This window comes from Bombina bombina, chromosome 3 (assembly GCF_027579735.1).
Source record: "Bombina bombina isolate aBomBom1 chromosome 3, aBomBom1.pri, whole genome shotgun sequence".
Taxonomy (NCBI): domain Eukaryota; kingdom Metazoa; phylum Chordata; class Amphibia; order Anura; family Bombinatoridae; genus Bombina; species Bombina bombina.
Window position 1 is genome coordinate 44,439,422 of NC_069501.1, and position 18,100 is coordinate 44,457,521.

At 39.7% G+C, this 18,100-nt stretch overlaps 1 protein-coding gene across 1 annotated transcript; it reads right to left on the reverse strand.

The window, feature by feature from the left end:
* Positions 1–1,883: 1,883 nt before the first annotated feature.
* On the reverse strand, positions 1,884–17,596 carry LOC128652847 (cystatin-B). The gene is made up of 3 exons (XM_053705814.1): positions 17,437–17,596; positions 2,999–3,100; positions 1,884–2,518 (listed from the first exon to the last, which is right to left on the reverse strand). The coding sequence occupies exons 1-3, from the start codon at positions 17,584–17,586 to the stop codon at positions 2,390–2,392; spliced, it is 381 nt and encodes a 126-aa protein (XP_053561789.1). The 5' UTR covers positions 17,587–17,596; the 3' UTR covers positions 1,884–2,389.
* Between the last annotated feature and the right edge of the window lie 504 nt (positions 17,597–18,100).

An 18,100-nucleotide genomic window follows, 5' to 3' on the forward strand; every position in this document is an offset into this window, starting at 1 on the left:
GTGAATATATCCCTTTACCTTCTCTTACATAGAGCAGGCTTAGGGGCAATATTTAAATACACTTCTCATTAGCCATATACAAGTCCCACCAGTTCCATGCCCAACAGAAGAAAAGCTTAGAACTAAATACTATTAAATTAGAGTTTGACTTGCCTACACGATACCTGTTTTGACTTTTACAGCATACATACTTCATTATTCCCGATATGTTCACTAGCTGTTCATTGGTCCCTTAAAAGATTTCATTACAAGTCTGATATATTTATATAGAACGGAGGCATGAAACGATTCTGCATCAATGCAGTGAAGGACGCAAATCGAATCATGTATTATCACATGACCCCGCCTCCAGGACAAGTATAGCGAAAGCGTGCGGTACTACTAACGCAGTACACTAGCATAGCGTTTGACATCACCAATAAAGCAACGGGGCTGCTAATGGGCAGTCTCTGGAAGTGCCGCACACAGGAGCACTGGTGCCGTGACGACTCAGAGTACACACGGCGATCTCATTTTTATTTTGTGGGAAACGTAGTCCTATGGTGAGAAAATTAGTAAAGCAGAATACATTTTTGCCTGTGAGCACCACATATCTTAATTTCTACTAGAAAACCCCTCATCACAAATCAATGATATCACAGGCCCCTCTAGATGTTTTGTTTTTTCAAAATGCTCATTAACATTATTGTGCTTTATTGTCATTTGTATTTATTTATGAAACTCCATATCACATGGATTGGTCATGAAATGATTGGCAGATCTGTAGGGGTTAACAACCACCACACGCCTCTACTAATAAATCCTAAACGTGTACTCCAAACCACTATTAGGGGAAGGAAAAGCCTTGACAGAATAAATCTTAAATTGAAGCTTAAAACCTTGAGTAAAACTTTATTGGATCACAAATATAACGTGACAGAGCGCACACACCTCATGTGCGTGCCACCCTTTCTTCACCATGATTTACTCCTTGATGTCTGTGGGGTTTTTGTATTGTGTGTACTGCTTTAACTATATATTTGTGATCCCATAAAGATAATCAAGTAACTAGTAGTTATAGTTAAGTTCAATGCTACGTGTTTTAAGTGTCTCTAGTAGTACTACTGTAACTGTATTGTGTGCCAGATTCACTGTGAAGTTTGCCAGTCATGAAGAAACACCTGTAATTTATTGTATCGCATAAAAGGGATTTACGTTTTGTTTGCTGGGGATGACCATTTTCACACAAATAATGGTAATAACTTAAGCTCGCCCTATCTATTTTGGTTTTAATTTAATGTCTATTAGTATTTACTAAGTAAATAGACATTTAATCAAAACCAACATAGATAGGTTAGACATTTATTTATGTTCATGTTTGTTTACTAGTGTATACTATATACACATTTAAATATTTTCTTTTATTGAAGAAGTACACTGCACACTACTACAGTTTGATGCCATAATGCCAATACAATTGCCATTTAGTATTAACTGTTATAAATACTGTTGTCTGCTGTGTTCAGACTTTGCCACACGAGGAAGAGCGTCTTTTGAGCTAATAAAAAAAAAAAAAGTTCTTTTGACTGCTTGAATTTTTTTCCTGAAAAATTTAAATCATGGGCATAATTAGGGAACTAATCGTGATGCATCGTAGAATCGAATCGTTGACATGATAATCGTAAGACCAGTGAAGATGCACACCCCTATTTTGGTTCTTTAATCCGCTGTAACGTGTGTCTGGAGAATATTTGAAACTGAATTCTCAAGTAATATTGTATGTTCTGAATACCTTAATAAAACTTTTTTTTTTAAATAAATGTATTATCTATCTGAATACATTTGTGTTTAATGTCCCTTTAAAGAGGACAGTCAAAAAAATAAAAAAAAATCCAAAGGAAAAATAACCAAAATGTTCTTTATTGACACTGTTGCTTAATAGCTAGAAGCATGATCTAGTTGCAGCAAGTATAACATTTTAGAAACAGATCTAAACTGTATTAGAGGGTAAGGGGAGTATACAAAAGTTTAAGTCACATATGGAAATGTAAAACCAGAACAGTGATTAACAAAACATTTGCACTTAAGATAAAGTTTCTGAAACTCCAAATGGAAGGACTTTATAAAATAAGCTGGTCTGTTAGATGATGAAAATGAAGAGATAAGAAACACATAGCATAAAATCTACTGGTTTGGGGAATGCACCTGAAGTTGGAGGCAGTGATGTATTTCCCAAAGTTGCCAACAGATAAATGCACCCAGGTGTTTGACCATTATTGATTTAAAAATGAATCACTGTATGGGGAGAGAAAGCTGGGTAGCCAGCAGTACATTGCAGGTCCCTCTAATGGGGGATAATAAAGGTGCCAGGTTACAGAGATCCTTTTGTAATTGGTCGAACATCTTTTGCTCAGAAATGAACGATTTCTTCATTCTTAGTTTTGGACTCCAGGAAGCTCGAGAGGGTCAGTTTTTCCTGAGCATGAGGAAGAGCTTTATAGACTCTTGCGTGAATATATTCCTCACCTCCTACATGTATCTGTGAAGAGAAGTAGAACAATCTATATTATAATTCTACACCAGAACAAATTCTCATTGCAATAAATTCTTAACCTACAAAGCAAACTTCTAGTGAATAGAACTTACTTGATGTGTGTTTATTTGTAGGAAAACTAATGCTGAGTATATGGCCACCGGCAGCCGCAGAGCAGGATTTCTTCTTATGAAAGTGAACAAAGATCTATATTTGCATAAGAAACAAAAATCCAGCTCCAAAAAGGAAATGAACACTGCTGGCGCCAGCCATATTCACATTAGTTTTACTACCAATAAAACGCATGCCCAGAATATGTCAGCTTTAGTTATGTAGGTTTATTTTTAGCCTGTTTAAAATTAAAGGCGTCAGTTTGTCAAGACCCACTAATAGCAGGTGTGTGCGTGCAATAGAAAGGCTTTTACAGCGAGGATATGTACAGCGCAAGACAAAACACATGTAGGCAGTAAGAATACATATCGTTACCTTTATGAAGTAGTTCGTCCCAGCAACTACTTGAGTCTTGAATTCAATTACTTCATAATGGCTGAAGTTCTTCCCAGACTTACTTTCAAGTTCTGATTTCACCTGGTAAAAAAAAAAAAAAAAAAAAAAGTTGCCATACAATGCACTAAAATATTGAAAGGGAGGAGAGAGGAAACATAAAACAAAGATGGTTAAATAGTAACTAGATTTAGCATCTTTATGACACTCACCATTTGGGAGCCCCCCCCATGCACTGTCCCTATTAACTCTTATAGGCGACAATGGCAAATACATACCTGTGATTGTAGATAGGCAAGTACCTGAGGTGTCTCAGCCCCAAGATAGGGTTCTAACTTAGCTATAACTGGATTCTAAGGTAGCTGTCACTGACAAAGCCTAGTTTTATATGACATAGGTCATAAGGGCCACTATATAAACATCTAAGAGTGAAAAGGATCAGTGCATTCAGGGGTTCTTGGAGGGTACTATCCCCAGGGTGGACCCTACAGCTGCAACAACTAATCAATATAAAATAAAGAAAATAGTTGTCAACTATTCTCATTATTGATTAGTTTGTTTAAACACAGCACCAACTGCTTCACTCCGATGAACTGCACAAGGTATTGTGTTTTATGGTTATGCCGTTAGCCTAAAGGACGTCTACAAAAAACAAACTTTATGCTTTCCTAATAAATTTATTTCCGGATATGGTGAGCCCACGGCTTGAGTAATTACTGTTGGTAATATCACTCCTGGTCAGCAGGAGGTGGCAAAGAGAACCACAGTTAAACTGCTAAGTATCACTCCAATTACCTACAACCCCCAGTCATTCGACCGAAGGGAAATTGAGAAAAAAAGGAGTAACACAGGTGCAGAGGTACCTGAGGTTATAGTCAAATTAACAACTGTCTTAAAAAGGGTGGGGCCGTGGACTCACCATATCCAGAAAGAAACACATTTATCAGGTAAGCATAAATTTGTTTGTTTCCTAAGATATGGTGAATCCACAGCTTGAGTAATTACTGTTGGGAACCAATACCCAAGCTAGAGGACACTGATAAATAGGGAGGGACAAGACAGGCACTACTAAACAGAAGGCACAACTGCTTGAAGAACTTTTCTCCCAAAAGAAGCCTCAGCCGAGGCAAAAGTAGCAACATTTTAATATTTGGAAAAAGTATGTAAAGACCAAGTTGCAGCCTTACAAATTTGTTCCACAGAAGCTTAATTTTTGAAAGCCCAAGAAGAGGAAACAGCTCTTGTGGAATGAGCTGTAATTCTCTCGGGAGGCTGCAGTCCTGCAGTCTCATAAGCCAATCGAATTATACTTTGTAACCAAAAAGAAAGTAGTAGCGGTAGCTTTCTGACCTTTACGTTTCCCAGAGAAACAAAGGGCAGAGGCCTGGCGAAAATTCTTAGTCACCTGTAAGTAGAATTTAAGAGCACTGACATCATCAAAATTGTTTAACAAACGTTCTTTGGAAGAAGGATTAGGACACAGAGGGAACAAAAATTTCCTGATTGATATTTCTATTAGAAACAACCTTAGGAAGGAAACCTAACTTAGTACGAAGAACTGTCTTATCGGCATGAAAAATAAGATAAGGGGAATCACACTGCAGAACGGAGAGTTCTGAGACTCTTTGAGCAGAAGAGATAGCAACAAGAAAAAAAACCTTCCAAAGATAACAACTTAATGTCTATGGAATGCAACGGCTCAAATGGAGCCAGCTGTAAAACTTTAACAAGGTTAAGGCTCCAAGGAGGAGCAACAGAGTTAAAGACAGGCCTGATTTTGACCAAGGCCTGACAAAAAGATTGCACATCTGCCAAAAGTTTATGTAGTAAAATTGATAAAGCAGAAATCTGACCACTGAGTACTGACTGAAAAACCCTTCTCCAGGCCTTCCTGAAGAAAAGATACAATTCTACTCCAAGAGTAGCCCTTGTTTTCACACCAATAAAGATATTTACGCCATATCTTATGGTAAATATTTTTAGTAACAGGCTTGAGAGCCTGAATCATGGTCTCAATGACCGATTCAGGGAAAAAAAAAAAAACGAAAAAAAACAAACACACACCACGCTTAGACAGAATTAAGTATTCAATCTACAAGCAGTCAGCTTCAGAGAAATAAGATTTGGATAAAGGAAGGGACCCTGAATCAGGAGGTCCTTCCTCAGAGGTAGTCTCCAAAGGTGGGAGAGATGACATCTCCACTAGGTCTGCAAACCAGATTCTGCGTGGTAATGCAGGGGCTATCAGACACGCCTTCTCCTGTTTCCTCTCCTTCCACGAGCCATTGCTCGTATCAAATGGAGGAAACCGGTATGCCAACCTGAAAACCCAAGGAACCCCCAGGGAATCTATCAGAACGGCCTGCAGATTTCTTGAGCTTGAACTGTACCTTGAAAGCTTGGCGTTCTGATTGGACGCCATCAGATCTAACTCCGGCACCCCCCATTTGAAGTCTAAACTGGAAAACACCTCCGGATGGAGTTCCCACTCCCCAGGATGAAAAGTCTGTCTGCTCAGAAAATCCACTTCCCAGTTGTCTACACTTGGAATGTGGATGGCAGATGGATTCTTCAGTGGGCAGAGACTCACAATTGCTGTCTGAGTAACCTCCTTTGTGGCTAAGGAAATCTGAGTTCCTCCCTGTTGATTGATGTAAGCCACAGAGTTTAGGTTGTCTGACTTGAACCTGAAACTGGACTGAGGACAACTGAGGCCAAGCCAATAGTGCATTGTAAATCACCCTCAACGCCAAGATGTTGATGGGTAAAGCAGACTCCTCCCTAGTCCAAAGGCCCTGAGCTTTTAACGAGTTCCAGACTGCTCCCCAGCCCAGCAGGCTGGCGTCTGTGGTCACGATCACCCAGTAAGATCTCTGAAAGCATGTGCCCTAAGACAGATGTTCCTGAGAAACCCACCATGGGAGAGAGTCCCTTGATGACTGATCCAACTATTCTCTAAAATAGATCTGCATGGTCGCCATGCCATTGTCCGAGCATGCACAACCGGAGAGCTCTCCAATGGAATTGAGCAAAAGGACTGATGATGTCCATGAAAGCTACATCACACCGATTACCTCCATATATTGAGCCACTGAAGGATAAGAAGTAGCCTGAAGAGAGGCAAGAGGAAATTTTTTTTCCTGACCTCTGTCAGAAAAATCATCAATGGAGAATCTATTATCTCTAACACTACTACTCTTGTAGCAGGGGAAAGGGAGCTTTTTTCCAGATTCACATTCCACCTGTGGGAGCGAAGAAAAGACAATATCTCTGCGTGAGATTTGGCTTGTTGAAAAGATGGCACCTGAACCAAATATGTTGTCAAGGTAGGGTGCCACAGCAATTCCACGAGAACGGATCACTGCCAATAGAGCCTCAAGAACCTTTGAAAAAATTCTGGAAGCCGTGGTTAGAACAAATAAAGGGGCCACAAACTGGAAAGGTTTGTCCAGAAAAGAAAGTCTCAGGAATATGATGGTCCCTGTGAATAGGAACATGAAGATACGCATCCTTTAGGTCTATGGTTGTGATGAACTGACCCTCTTGTACTAGAGGATGGAGCGTATAGTCTCCATCTTGAAGGATGGAACTTTGAGAAACCTGTTTAGACACTTCAAGTCTAGAATGGGACGGAAAGTTCACTCTTTTTTGGGAACCACAAATAGGTTGGAGTAGAAACTGAGACACTGGAACTATCACTCCCGGGGAGGAAAGATGTTGCATACATTTCAAGAACACCTCTTTATCTAGTCTGCAGATAATCTTGAGATGGAATCTGCCTCTAGGAGAGAAAGTCTTGAATTCCAATTTGTAACCCTGGGATACTATGTCTACAGTCCAGGGATCTGGGACATCTCATCCACCCTTAAGATAACTGAGAAAGTCTGCCCCCCACCTGATCCAATACCAGATCAGGGGCAAACCCTTCATGCTGATTTGTAATCAGCTGCAGGTTTCTGATTGTGTTTCCAAGAAGACTTGGATTGTTCCTGCTTGGAAGAAGGGGACGGCTTTCCACTGAATTTACGAAAGGAATGAAAATGACTGACCTTTTCCACCACTAATATCAGATAATTTCTGCCAAACCAGGTCCAAACAAGGTTTTGCAAGAAGCTTGTCCGCAGACCAGGATTTCAACCATAACGCACTGCGGGATAGGACAGCGAAACTAGAAGTTTTAGCTCCTAGTCCAACAACCTATAAAAAGTAAATTTATGCTTACCTGATAAATTAGATTTCTTTTAAGATACGAGTCAACGGATTTCATCCTTACTTGTGGGATATTAACCTCCTGCTAACAGGAAGTGGCAAAGAGCACCACAGTAGAGATAGAGATGTATATATAGCCCCTCCCTTCCCCTCCACCCTCAGTCAGTCATTCGGCCAAAGGTATAGGAAGAGAAAAGCAAAGGCTAAAAAAATAAAATAAAAAAATAAAAATAAAAAAGTGCAGAGGTGACTGAAGTTTACAAAAAAAATATATAAAGAAAAACCGTCTTAAAAAGAACAGGGTGGGCCATGGACTAGTCATAAAGTAAAATAAATTTAGCAGGTAAGCATAAATTTAGTTCTTTTACAAAGATATGATGAGTACACGGATTTCATCCTTACTTGTGGGAAACCAATACCAAAGCAAAAGGACATGGATGAAAGGGAGGGACAAGACCGGAACCTAAACAGAAGGCACAACTGCTTGAAGAACCAGTCTCCCAAAAATAGCCTCAGAAGCAGCAAAAGTATCAAATTTGGAAAAAGTGTGAAGGGACGACCAAGTCACAGCCTTACAAATCTGTTCAACAGATGCATCGTTTTTAAAGGCCCATGTGGAAGCCACAGCCCTAGTAGAAAGAGCCGTAATTCTTTCAGGAGGCTGCTGTCCAGCAGTCTCATATGCCAGGCGGATGATACTTCTTAGCCAAAAAGAGAGGTAGCCGTAGCTTTCTGACCCCTACGCTTTCCAAAATAAACAATGAATAATGAAGATGATAGATGGAAATCCTTAGTTGCCTGTAAGTAAAACTTTAAGGCATGGACCACATCCTAATTATGCAACATACGCTCCTTCTTAGAAGGGTTAGGACATAAGGAAGGAACAATTTTCTGATTAATATTCTTATTTCTAAACAACCTTAGGAAGAAATCCAGGTTTGGTACGTAACACCACCTTATCAGAATGAAAAATGAGATAAGGAGAATCACACTGTAGTGATGAAAGCTCAGAAACTCTTTGAGCAGAAGAAATAGCAACTAAAAAACAGAACTTTCCAAGATAACAATTTGAACCCATGCATTCCATGGATATCAAACGGAACCTCTTGAACTAAATTCAAACTACAGGGAGGAGTAATGGGTCTAAAGACAGGCTTAATTCTAGATAGAGCCTGGAAAAAAAAAAAAAAAAAAAAAAAAAACTGAACATCTGCCAAACGTTTGTGAAACAGAATTGAGAAAGCTGAAATTTGTCCCTTTAAGGAACTTGCCGATAACCCTTTCTCCAATCCTTCTTGGAGAAAAGACAGAATCCTAACTTTACTCCATGAGTAACCCTTGGATTCACACCAAGATATTTACGCCATATCTTATGATAGATTTTTCTAGTGACAGGCTTTCGAGCCTGTATCAAAGTATTGATAATCGATTCAGAGAATCCTCGCTTCGATAAAAATCAAGCGTTCAATCTCCACGCAGTCAGCTGCAGAGAAATTAGATTTGGATGTTGGAAAAGACCTTGAATGAGAAGGTCCTGTCTCAATGGAAGTTTCCACGGTGGCAGAGAGGACCTGTCCACTAGATCTGCATACCAAGTCCTGCGTGACCACACAGGCGCTATCAGGATCACTGAAGCTCTCTCCTGTTTGATTCGAGCAATCACGCATGGGAGTAGAGGAAACACATAAGCTAGGCTGAACCACCAAGGCATCCATCAGTTCGGCCTGAGGATCCCTTGACCGGGATCCATATCTTGGAAGCTTGGCATTCAGCCGAAATGCCATCAGATCCAATTCTGGTCTGCCCCATCTGAGAATCAATGAGGCAAATACCTCCGGATGAAGTGCCCACTCCCCCGGATGAAAAGTCTGTCGACTTAGAAAATCCGCTTCCCAGTTCTCTACTCCTGGGATGTAGATCGCTGACAGACGACAAGAGTGGGCCTCCGCCCAACGGATTATCTTGGATACTTCTATTAATCGCTAAGTAACTCCTTGTTCCCCCCTGATTGACATAAGCCAGTCGTGATGTTGCCCGACTAGAATCTGATGAATTTGGCCGAAGCCAACTGAGGCCACGCCTGAAGCGCATTGAATATTGCTCTCAGTTCCAGAATATTGATTGGAAGTAGAGACTCCACCTGAGTCCAAACACCCTGAGCCTTCAGGGAGTTCGAAACTGCACCCCAGAAGGCTGGCATCCGTTGTCACTATCACCCACGAGGGTCTGCGGAAACAAGTCCCCTGGGACAGATGAGCCAGTGACACCCAAAGAAGAGGAGTTTCTGGTCTCTTGATCCAGATTTATCCGAGGAGATAAATCCGCATAATCCCCATTCCACTGTCCGAGCATGCACAGTTGCAGTGGTCTGAGATGAAAGTGAGCAAACTGAACGATGTCCATTGCCGCTACCATTAATTCAATTACTTCCATACACTGAGCCACTGATTGCCGAGGAATGGACTGAAGTACTCGGCAAGTATTTAGAATTTGAATTTCTGACCTGTCAGAAATATTTGCATTGTTACCGAGTCTATCAGTTCCCAAGAAAGGAACCCTTGTCTGTGGAACAAGTGAACTTTTCTCTATGTTCACCTTTCAACCGTGAGTTCTCAGGAAAGACAACACTATGTCCGTGTGAGATGTTGATATGTTGACGCCTGAATTAGAATATTGTCCAGATAAGGTGCCACTGCTATGCCTCGTGGTCAGAACTGCCAGAAGGGACCCTAGAAACTTTATGAAGATTCTGGGTGCTGTGGCCAACCCGAAGGGAAGAGCCACAAATTGATAATGATTGTCCAGGAAGGCAAACCTTAGAAACAGATGATCCTTATGGATAGGAATATGAAGGTAAGCATCCTTCAAGTCCACGGTAGTCATATATTGAACCTCCTGGATCATTGGTAAAATTGTTCGTATAGTCTCCATCTTGAACAATGGGACTGAGAAATTTGTTTAGACACTTGAGGTCTAAGATGGGTCTGAAAGTGCCCTCTTTTTTGGGAACCACAAATAGATTTGAGTAAAACCCCTGTCCTTGTTCTGATTTTGGAATTGGACAAATTACTCCCATGGTAACAAGGTCTATTACACAGCGTAAGAACGCCTCTTTAACTGGTCTGCAGATGATCTTGAAAGATGAAACCTCCCTCTTGGGAGAAAATCCTTGAAATCCAACTGATAACCGTGGGTCACTATTTCTAGTGCCCAGGGGTCCTGAACATCTCTTGCCCAAGCCTGGGCAAAGAAAGAAAGTCTGCCCCCAACTAGATCTGGTCCCGGATCGGGGGCCACCCCTTCATGCTGTCTTAGTAGCAGCAGCGGGCTTCTTAGTATGTTTACCCTTATTCCAATTTTGGTCGGGTCTCCAGACTGACTTAGATTGGGTAAAATTCCCTTCCTGCTTTGTGGAAGAGGCAGTAGAAGGTCCTCCCTTAAAATTCCTAAAGGAACGAAAATTATTCTGTTTACCTCTCATCTTAAGACTTATCCTGAGGTAGGGCATGGCCTTTACCTCCTGTAATGTCAGAAATGATTTCCTTCAAGTCTGGCCGAAAAGGGTCTTACCTTTAAAAGGAATAGCTAAAAGCTTATGTTTTGATGACACATCAGCAGACCAAGATTTGAGCCACAACGCTCTACATGCTAAAATAGCAAATTCTGTATTTTTTGCCGCTAATTTAGCAATTTGAAAAGCGGCATCAGTAATAAAAGAATTAGCTAACTTGAGAGCCTTAATTCTATCCAAAATATCATCTAACGGGGTCTCAACCTTCAGGGACTCTTCCAGAGCTTCAAACCAAAAAGCTGCTGCAGTAGTTACTGGAACAATGCAAGCAGTAGGTTGTAAAAGAAAACCCTGATTAATAAACAATTTCTTTAGGAGACCCTCTAATTTTTTAACCATTTCTTTAGGAGACCCTCTAATTTTTTTTATCCATAGGGTAAAAAAAACTGTCCTCAATGGGTATAGTTGTACGCTTAGCCAGGGTAGATATAGCTCTCTCCACCTTAGGGACCGTTTGCCACAAGTCCCGAATGGTGTCCGATATGGAAAACGTTTTCTTAAAATGAGGGGGAGAAAATGGTATACCTGGTCTATCCCAGTCCTTCTCAATTATTTCCGAAATTCTTTTAGGAACCGGAAAAACATCAGTATAAGTAGGTACTTCTAGATATTTGTCCATCTTACAATTTCTCTGGTGGTATAATAGGATCACAATCATCCAGAGTCGCCAAGACCTCCCGAAGCAACTGACGGAGGTGTTCAAGCTTAAAATTTAAAGGACATAACTAGGGCTGCAACTCACGATTATTTTCATAATCGATTCATCGGCCGATTATTTTTTCGATTAATCGAATAAAAATAAATGAATAATTTTTTCCTATATTTAAAATAAAATCCACATACTGAGTGTTATAAATATAAACTTCAGACTAAAACGTTACAACTTTACATTAACAGAACTGTTGGTCCAATTTTTTTTAAGCAGCAGAACACATTTTTATAATTAAGCAAAACAAATCCACAAACTGTTTGAAATGAGATAGAACTAGTAAGAGGTAGACTATCACTGTTTATAACATTCTGTTATTCACTCTTTCAGAAACTTTGCATTGAAATGCAAACATGTCAACATGTCCACATGCTCCTGGCTGAGGCTGGCATACTTTTTTGCCTGCAGCAGAGGAGGCGCCTGAGCTGCATAAGTAGGGTTTTGCCGATATCACCAAGGTGGTCTATTTATCTTTGTTCAGAGGCCCCTTGCATTGATGGAGAGCTAACAAAGTAAGCCTGGACTTCATTCTGACATAAAAATATCTTGACTATCTTATCTATATGCAATGGTAAACGACCAGCTATATAATGTTAAGGGAAAAAATATCTAGCCACTCTTAAAATATAGTTACATTTGAATTGGTTGAATTTGGTACATATTCCAATTAATTAAAAATATATTAAAAAAAAAAAAAAAAAAAAAGCAAAATGGCTAAACAATGGAGCTTAAGCAACTTTCTAATTTACTCCTATTATCAAATTTTCTTCATTCTCTTGGTATCTTTATTTGAAATGCAAGAATGTAAGTTTAGATGCCGGCCCATTTTTTGTGAACAACCTGGGTTGTCTTTGCTGATTGGTGGATAAATTCATCCACCAATAAAAAAGTGCTGTCCAGAGTACTGAAACCAAAAAGCTTAGATGCCTTCTTTTTCAAATAAAGATAGTAAGAGTACGAAGAAAAATTGATAATAGGAGTAAATTAGAAAGTTGCATGTTCTTTCTGAATTACAAAATAAATTTTGTGTTCAGTGTCCCTTTAAGACCACTGCTCCATAACTGGTCAGCTGCCTCTGAGGCTGCGGTCTGCCCGATCCTATACGATCGGGCTGATTAACACCCCCTGCTAGCAGCAGAATGGGTGCAAATCTGCAGGGAGCGGCATTGCACAAGCAGTTCTGGTGAAGCATTCAGTGATGTCTGTCGGACATGAAACGCTACAGCTAAAATGTGAGAAAAGTTAAGAAAAAAAAATTTTTTAATAATCAAACTTCTAAAATACCCCGCAGGCAACCCCACACCTCAATTACTGAGGTGCCTTACAAGACCAGATTCACCCAGAAATGGAGAAAAAAAAAAACGACTTTCCTCAGAAACATTATGAAGTAAAGCCGGTCATGTGACCGCAACTGCCGAACTCAAATTACTGCTATGACAGAAAGGCACTAAAAATAGCTTCCTAGTACACCGAGTACCAAAAATAACCAGTTTTTCAAACCGGACAGTTTAAAATGAGGCATTGTTTTATTTTAAAGCAAAGGGGAAATGAATACGCTGCTGAAATAGAAAATTCAGCCTTACTTTCAGTTTAAGCTTGTATTGTTTTATTAAAGGGACGCTAAACCCTAAAATTTTCTCTCATTTTTCAGATAGAGAATACAAATTTAAACAACATTACAATTTACTTCTATTATTTATATAGCTTCATTTTTTAGATATTCTTAGTTGAAGAAAAAGCAATACACATGGGTGAGCCATTCACCTGAGGCTTCTATGTGCAGGAACCAATCAGCTGCTACTGAGCCTATCTAGATATGCTTTTCAGCAAAGAATCAAGAGAATAAAACAAATTCGATAAAAGAAGTAAATTAGAAAGTTGTTTAAAAATGCATTCTCTTTCTAAATCATGAAAGAAAAAAAAAGTGGGTTTAATGTCCCTTTAATTACATGCGTCAGAAAATAAAGACTAATACACATTTTACCCTCTCTTTAATTTTTTTTTTTTTATGTTAGCCTCACACATGCTACAGTGCCTGTTTCGTGCCCCAGTGTAATCCATACAAAAGGATTATCTATGTCCTAATAAAAAAAAAGCAGTGTCTTAATTTGTTAAGTGCATTGTCTCCCCAACTGGAAGAAAAAGCACTTACCTGCTCCGCTGTCCAGCATGTAGACAGTTACATGGTATGAGAAGACAGTCCGTCAGAGACCTATGAATAAGAAAGAACAGAGTAGCCAACTCTGGCTTTCTAAACTAGGGCAGCAATTGTTAGGAACTTGTAGAGATGTACTTACTGAGTTTTCTTAACTGCTTTAAAGTCACCACTATCCAACTGCAAGGAATGACGTTGAATACCGCTATACCCCAAAACTTGCTTGTAGATTAAATCAACATTTTTCTTTAGTCACCTAAACTTCACCTCCTCCATGCACCAAAGGCAAAGAGAATGACTAGGGGTTGTGGGTAAGGGAGTGATAGTTAGCAGTTAACTGTGGTGCTCTGGCCAGGAGTGATATTCCCAACAGTAATTACTCAAGCCATGGACTCACCATATCTTAGGAAGGAAAGTTTACTTTTCACTTTATCAGGACAGTATAAAAATCTTTGTAAGTTTACAACTATGTGCAACCCAGGAATAATAGGAGCCATTATTTGGATTGTTTATATTAAAATCAGGTGATTTGAGACTATGCTTTGTATGATAGTGCCAAGCTTATTATTTACACCTAGCCCTAGATCACTGGTTATCAAACCTGTCCTCAGACCTCCCTGACAGGCCAGATTGTGAGGCTGAACTAGAGCACAGGTGAAATAATCAGCAGATTAGTAAACGTGGTTATTTCATCTGCTCTCATCCAAGGAAATCCTGAAAACCTGACCTGTTGGGGAGGCCTAAGGACAGGGTTGAAAACCAGTGCCGCAGATTGATGGGCGTTATTTGAATTGATGTGCACAATTATTAGCAGATCGCTTGCTAATTATATGTATTGTATAGATAAATGTGTAAGGTTTTGTCTTGTTATTGATATCTAAACCTTTGCGCTTAAAGGGACACTGAACCCAAAAAATTCTTTCATGATTCAGAAAGAGCATGCAATTTTAAGCAACTTTCTAATTTACTACCATTATCAATTTTTCTTCATTCTCTTGCTAACTTTATTTGAAAAGAAGGCATCTAAGCTTTGTTTGGTTCAGACCTCTGGAAAGCACTTTTTGATTGGTGGATGAATTTATCCACCAATCAACAAGGAAAACCCAGGCTGTTCACCAAAAATGGGCTGGCATCTAAACTTATATTCTTGTTGCATTTCAAATAAAGATACCAAGAGAATTAAGAGAATTTGATAATAGGAGAAAATTAGAAAGTTGCTTAAAATGTCATGCTCTATCTGAATCACAAAAGAAAAAATTTGGGTTCAGTGTCCCTTTAAGTTTTTTTTTTTTTTTTTTTTAAGGTTTAATAAATTGTGATAAGTACCAGATTCAACCTCTATAAAGGTGTGTGTGTGTGTGTGTATGTATGAGCAAACTAGATAATTTTTCCCTAGCCTTACAGTTGGTCATTTGCCATTGCATATAGATATTTAAGATATTTTTATGTTAGAATGAAGTCCAGGCTTACTTTGAGAGGCCCCTTGCCAAGGAGGAAAACACTTTGCATTGGTGGAGAGCTAACAAAGATAAATATCCCACCATGGCGAAGGCCTACTTATACTTCTCAGGCACCTCAACACCATCTGAGCGCCAGCAAAACAAGTCTCAGCCAGGAGCATGTGGACATATTGACATTTTTGCATTTCAATGCAAATTTTGTGAAAATTAAAGGAATAGTCTAGAAAGGAAAAAAAAAATAAAAAAAAAAAAAACATTATTCGGATTGCCTGCCCTATCTGAATAATGAAAGTTTAATTTTGACTAGACTATTCCTTTATAACTGAATGTTAAACAGTGATAGCCTCTTTCTAGATCTACCTCTTTTCAAACAGTTTGTGCTTTTAATTATAAAAATGTGTTCTGCTGCTAAAAAAAAAAAAAAAAAAAATATTGGACAAAGTTGTGTCAATGTAAATATTTAGTCTGAAGATATTTTTTTTTTTTTTATCAGATTAGCCGGAAAAAATAATAATAATCTGCATATTAATAGATTAAGAAATTAGTTAGTTGCAACCCTAGTAGACCCCAACTTTGATGTCATTAGATTATGCTTGTTATAAATGTATTTGTCATCACCTGTGATTGTGGATGGGGCAATGCATTTAGGGGCCCCCTGAGGGGTCTTACCCAAAAGGTATGGTCCTAACTTTGATGTCATTGGACTCTGCTCAGCCATGGGTATCCTAGGGTAGATGTCAAGAAGTGACAAAAAGCTTAGTTTATATATTTTATCTTTATTTAACATTGAAAACCCCAGTAGGTTTTGAATAATGAAAAGTATAACACTTCAGGTGGGTTTCTATGAGCCAGGGCACAATACAAACAGGCTATGGGGCCAGGGAACGGTACAAGCGATCTATATGCCAGCACATGGTAGAAGCAGGCTATGGCGGCATACTACGAGGGGGTCAGGGCACAGAACAAATTACAAACAGGCTATGTGCCAGTGCGCTACACAGGCACAATATAGACAGGCTACGTGCCATGACAAGGAAGTTGGTTTCTTATTCAAATTTTTTTTTTGAAGACTGCTTTAAATGGACTTTAAAATAAAGGTTTAATTTAAATAATTTGATTTCTATAATTTAGTTACACAGAGGTGAAATCCCTTTATACAAAAATTGGATATACAAACTGGAAAAAAGGCATACGTTGGCACCAAGGCAAATATTACAATTATGAATAAGTAACTGATATTTTCAAAGGGTTAATGACCATATCATTGGGCCACTTATTTTACTGTTAATATATGTAGGGTTGATCCCCCTTCATGACATGCAATTGTTTTTAGCCTGGCACAATGGTGTTTTGGGCACCGAAAGGGAATTCACCTCTGCAACTACATTATATGAATCATATTGTTATTTAAATCAAACTTATATTTTTATTTTAAATATAATTTAAAGCAGTCAGACAATTTTTTTTTTTTTTTTTTTAAAGAAACCAACTTTCTTGTTGTCTATTTGCCAGTGCGCTTCATGGGCACAATACATAGGCTACGTGCCAGTGCGCTTCATGGGCACAATACATAGGCTACATGCCAGTGCGCTTCATGGACACAATATATAGACAGGCTACATGCCAGTGAGCTACATGGGCACAATATATAGACAGGCTACATGCCAGTGAGCTACATGGGCACAATATATAGACAGGCTACATGCCAGTGAGCTACATGGGCACAATATATAGACAGGCTACATGCCAGTGAGCTACATGGGCACAATATATAGACAGGCTACATGCCAGTGAGCTACATGGGCACAATATATAGACAGGCTACGTGCCAGTGAGCTTCATGGGCACAATATATAGACAGGCTACGTGCCAGTGAGCTACATGGGCACAATATATAGACAGGCTACATGCCAGTGAGCTACATGGGCACAATATATAGACAGGCTACATGCCAGTGAGCTACATGGGCACAATATATAGACAGGCTACGTGCCAGTGAGCTACATGGGCACAATATATAGACAGGCTACGTGCCAGTGAGCTTCATGGGCACAACACAGACAGGCTACATGCCAGTGCACTACATGGTCACAATATAGACAGGTATATCTCATCGCGCACTCCCCTCACTTATCTAACCGCAGGGCAGTTAATTTAACCAGAGGGCAGTTAGTTACTCCCTCTGAGGGCAGACATGGTCTAATGGTATCTTTGTCACGTAGGTAACAACACCGAAGGTGCTATTAGATAGTGACTAATGTACAAGTATCCGCCCAACGGTACACACCAGCCCAGCCTGAATACCCAAGTACGCACCGAGTCAGCAACAGCCTGCACTTCCGGGGTAGCGGGCTTGGCAGCTCCGAGTCCTCCACACAAAGGCATTTTACTGGACACAGTTAGCAGCAATGTAACAATCAGCTGACTGGCACCAGTATATATAGGGGTAGGTGTGGGACATACCATTTGTAAAATGGGAGGTTAGGCCATTTACCAGTAAAACATAGGTCCGCCCAGCTTCTGGGCGTGTGGAAGGAAAAACTCGTGATCTACGGATAACAGTACAATCACGTGCCGATGGTGCGTGTGTATGCGCTTCTGCTAGCGCTAGATCAGTATCTGCGCGTGCGCGTACTGGGTGTGTATACGAGCGTGGTGACACCTGTATGTATTTACAAATGGTTTAATCCAAGCAGTAAGGTAACATGGCAGGAGGGGCGGCTGTGCGCGATGCATTCTGGGAGGTTTATTTGTGGTAGTGCTGAGTGTAACTGCCATAAAGTGTACTTGAAAAACTTACAGAATAATCATGTAAAGTAAAATAAATTACGTCATAATTTCTTTATTTTTTTCCCCTCTTTAGTTTCCTCCTGTGGAGTTTCACCCCCTTATTGGCTTTGGCAGATGCAATAACATGATGTAAAATCCTTGTCTGTTCCAGTAACAGCCAGCCACATTGGCCCCTTCAAATAGTACAAAA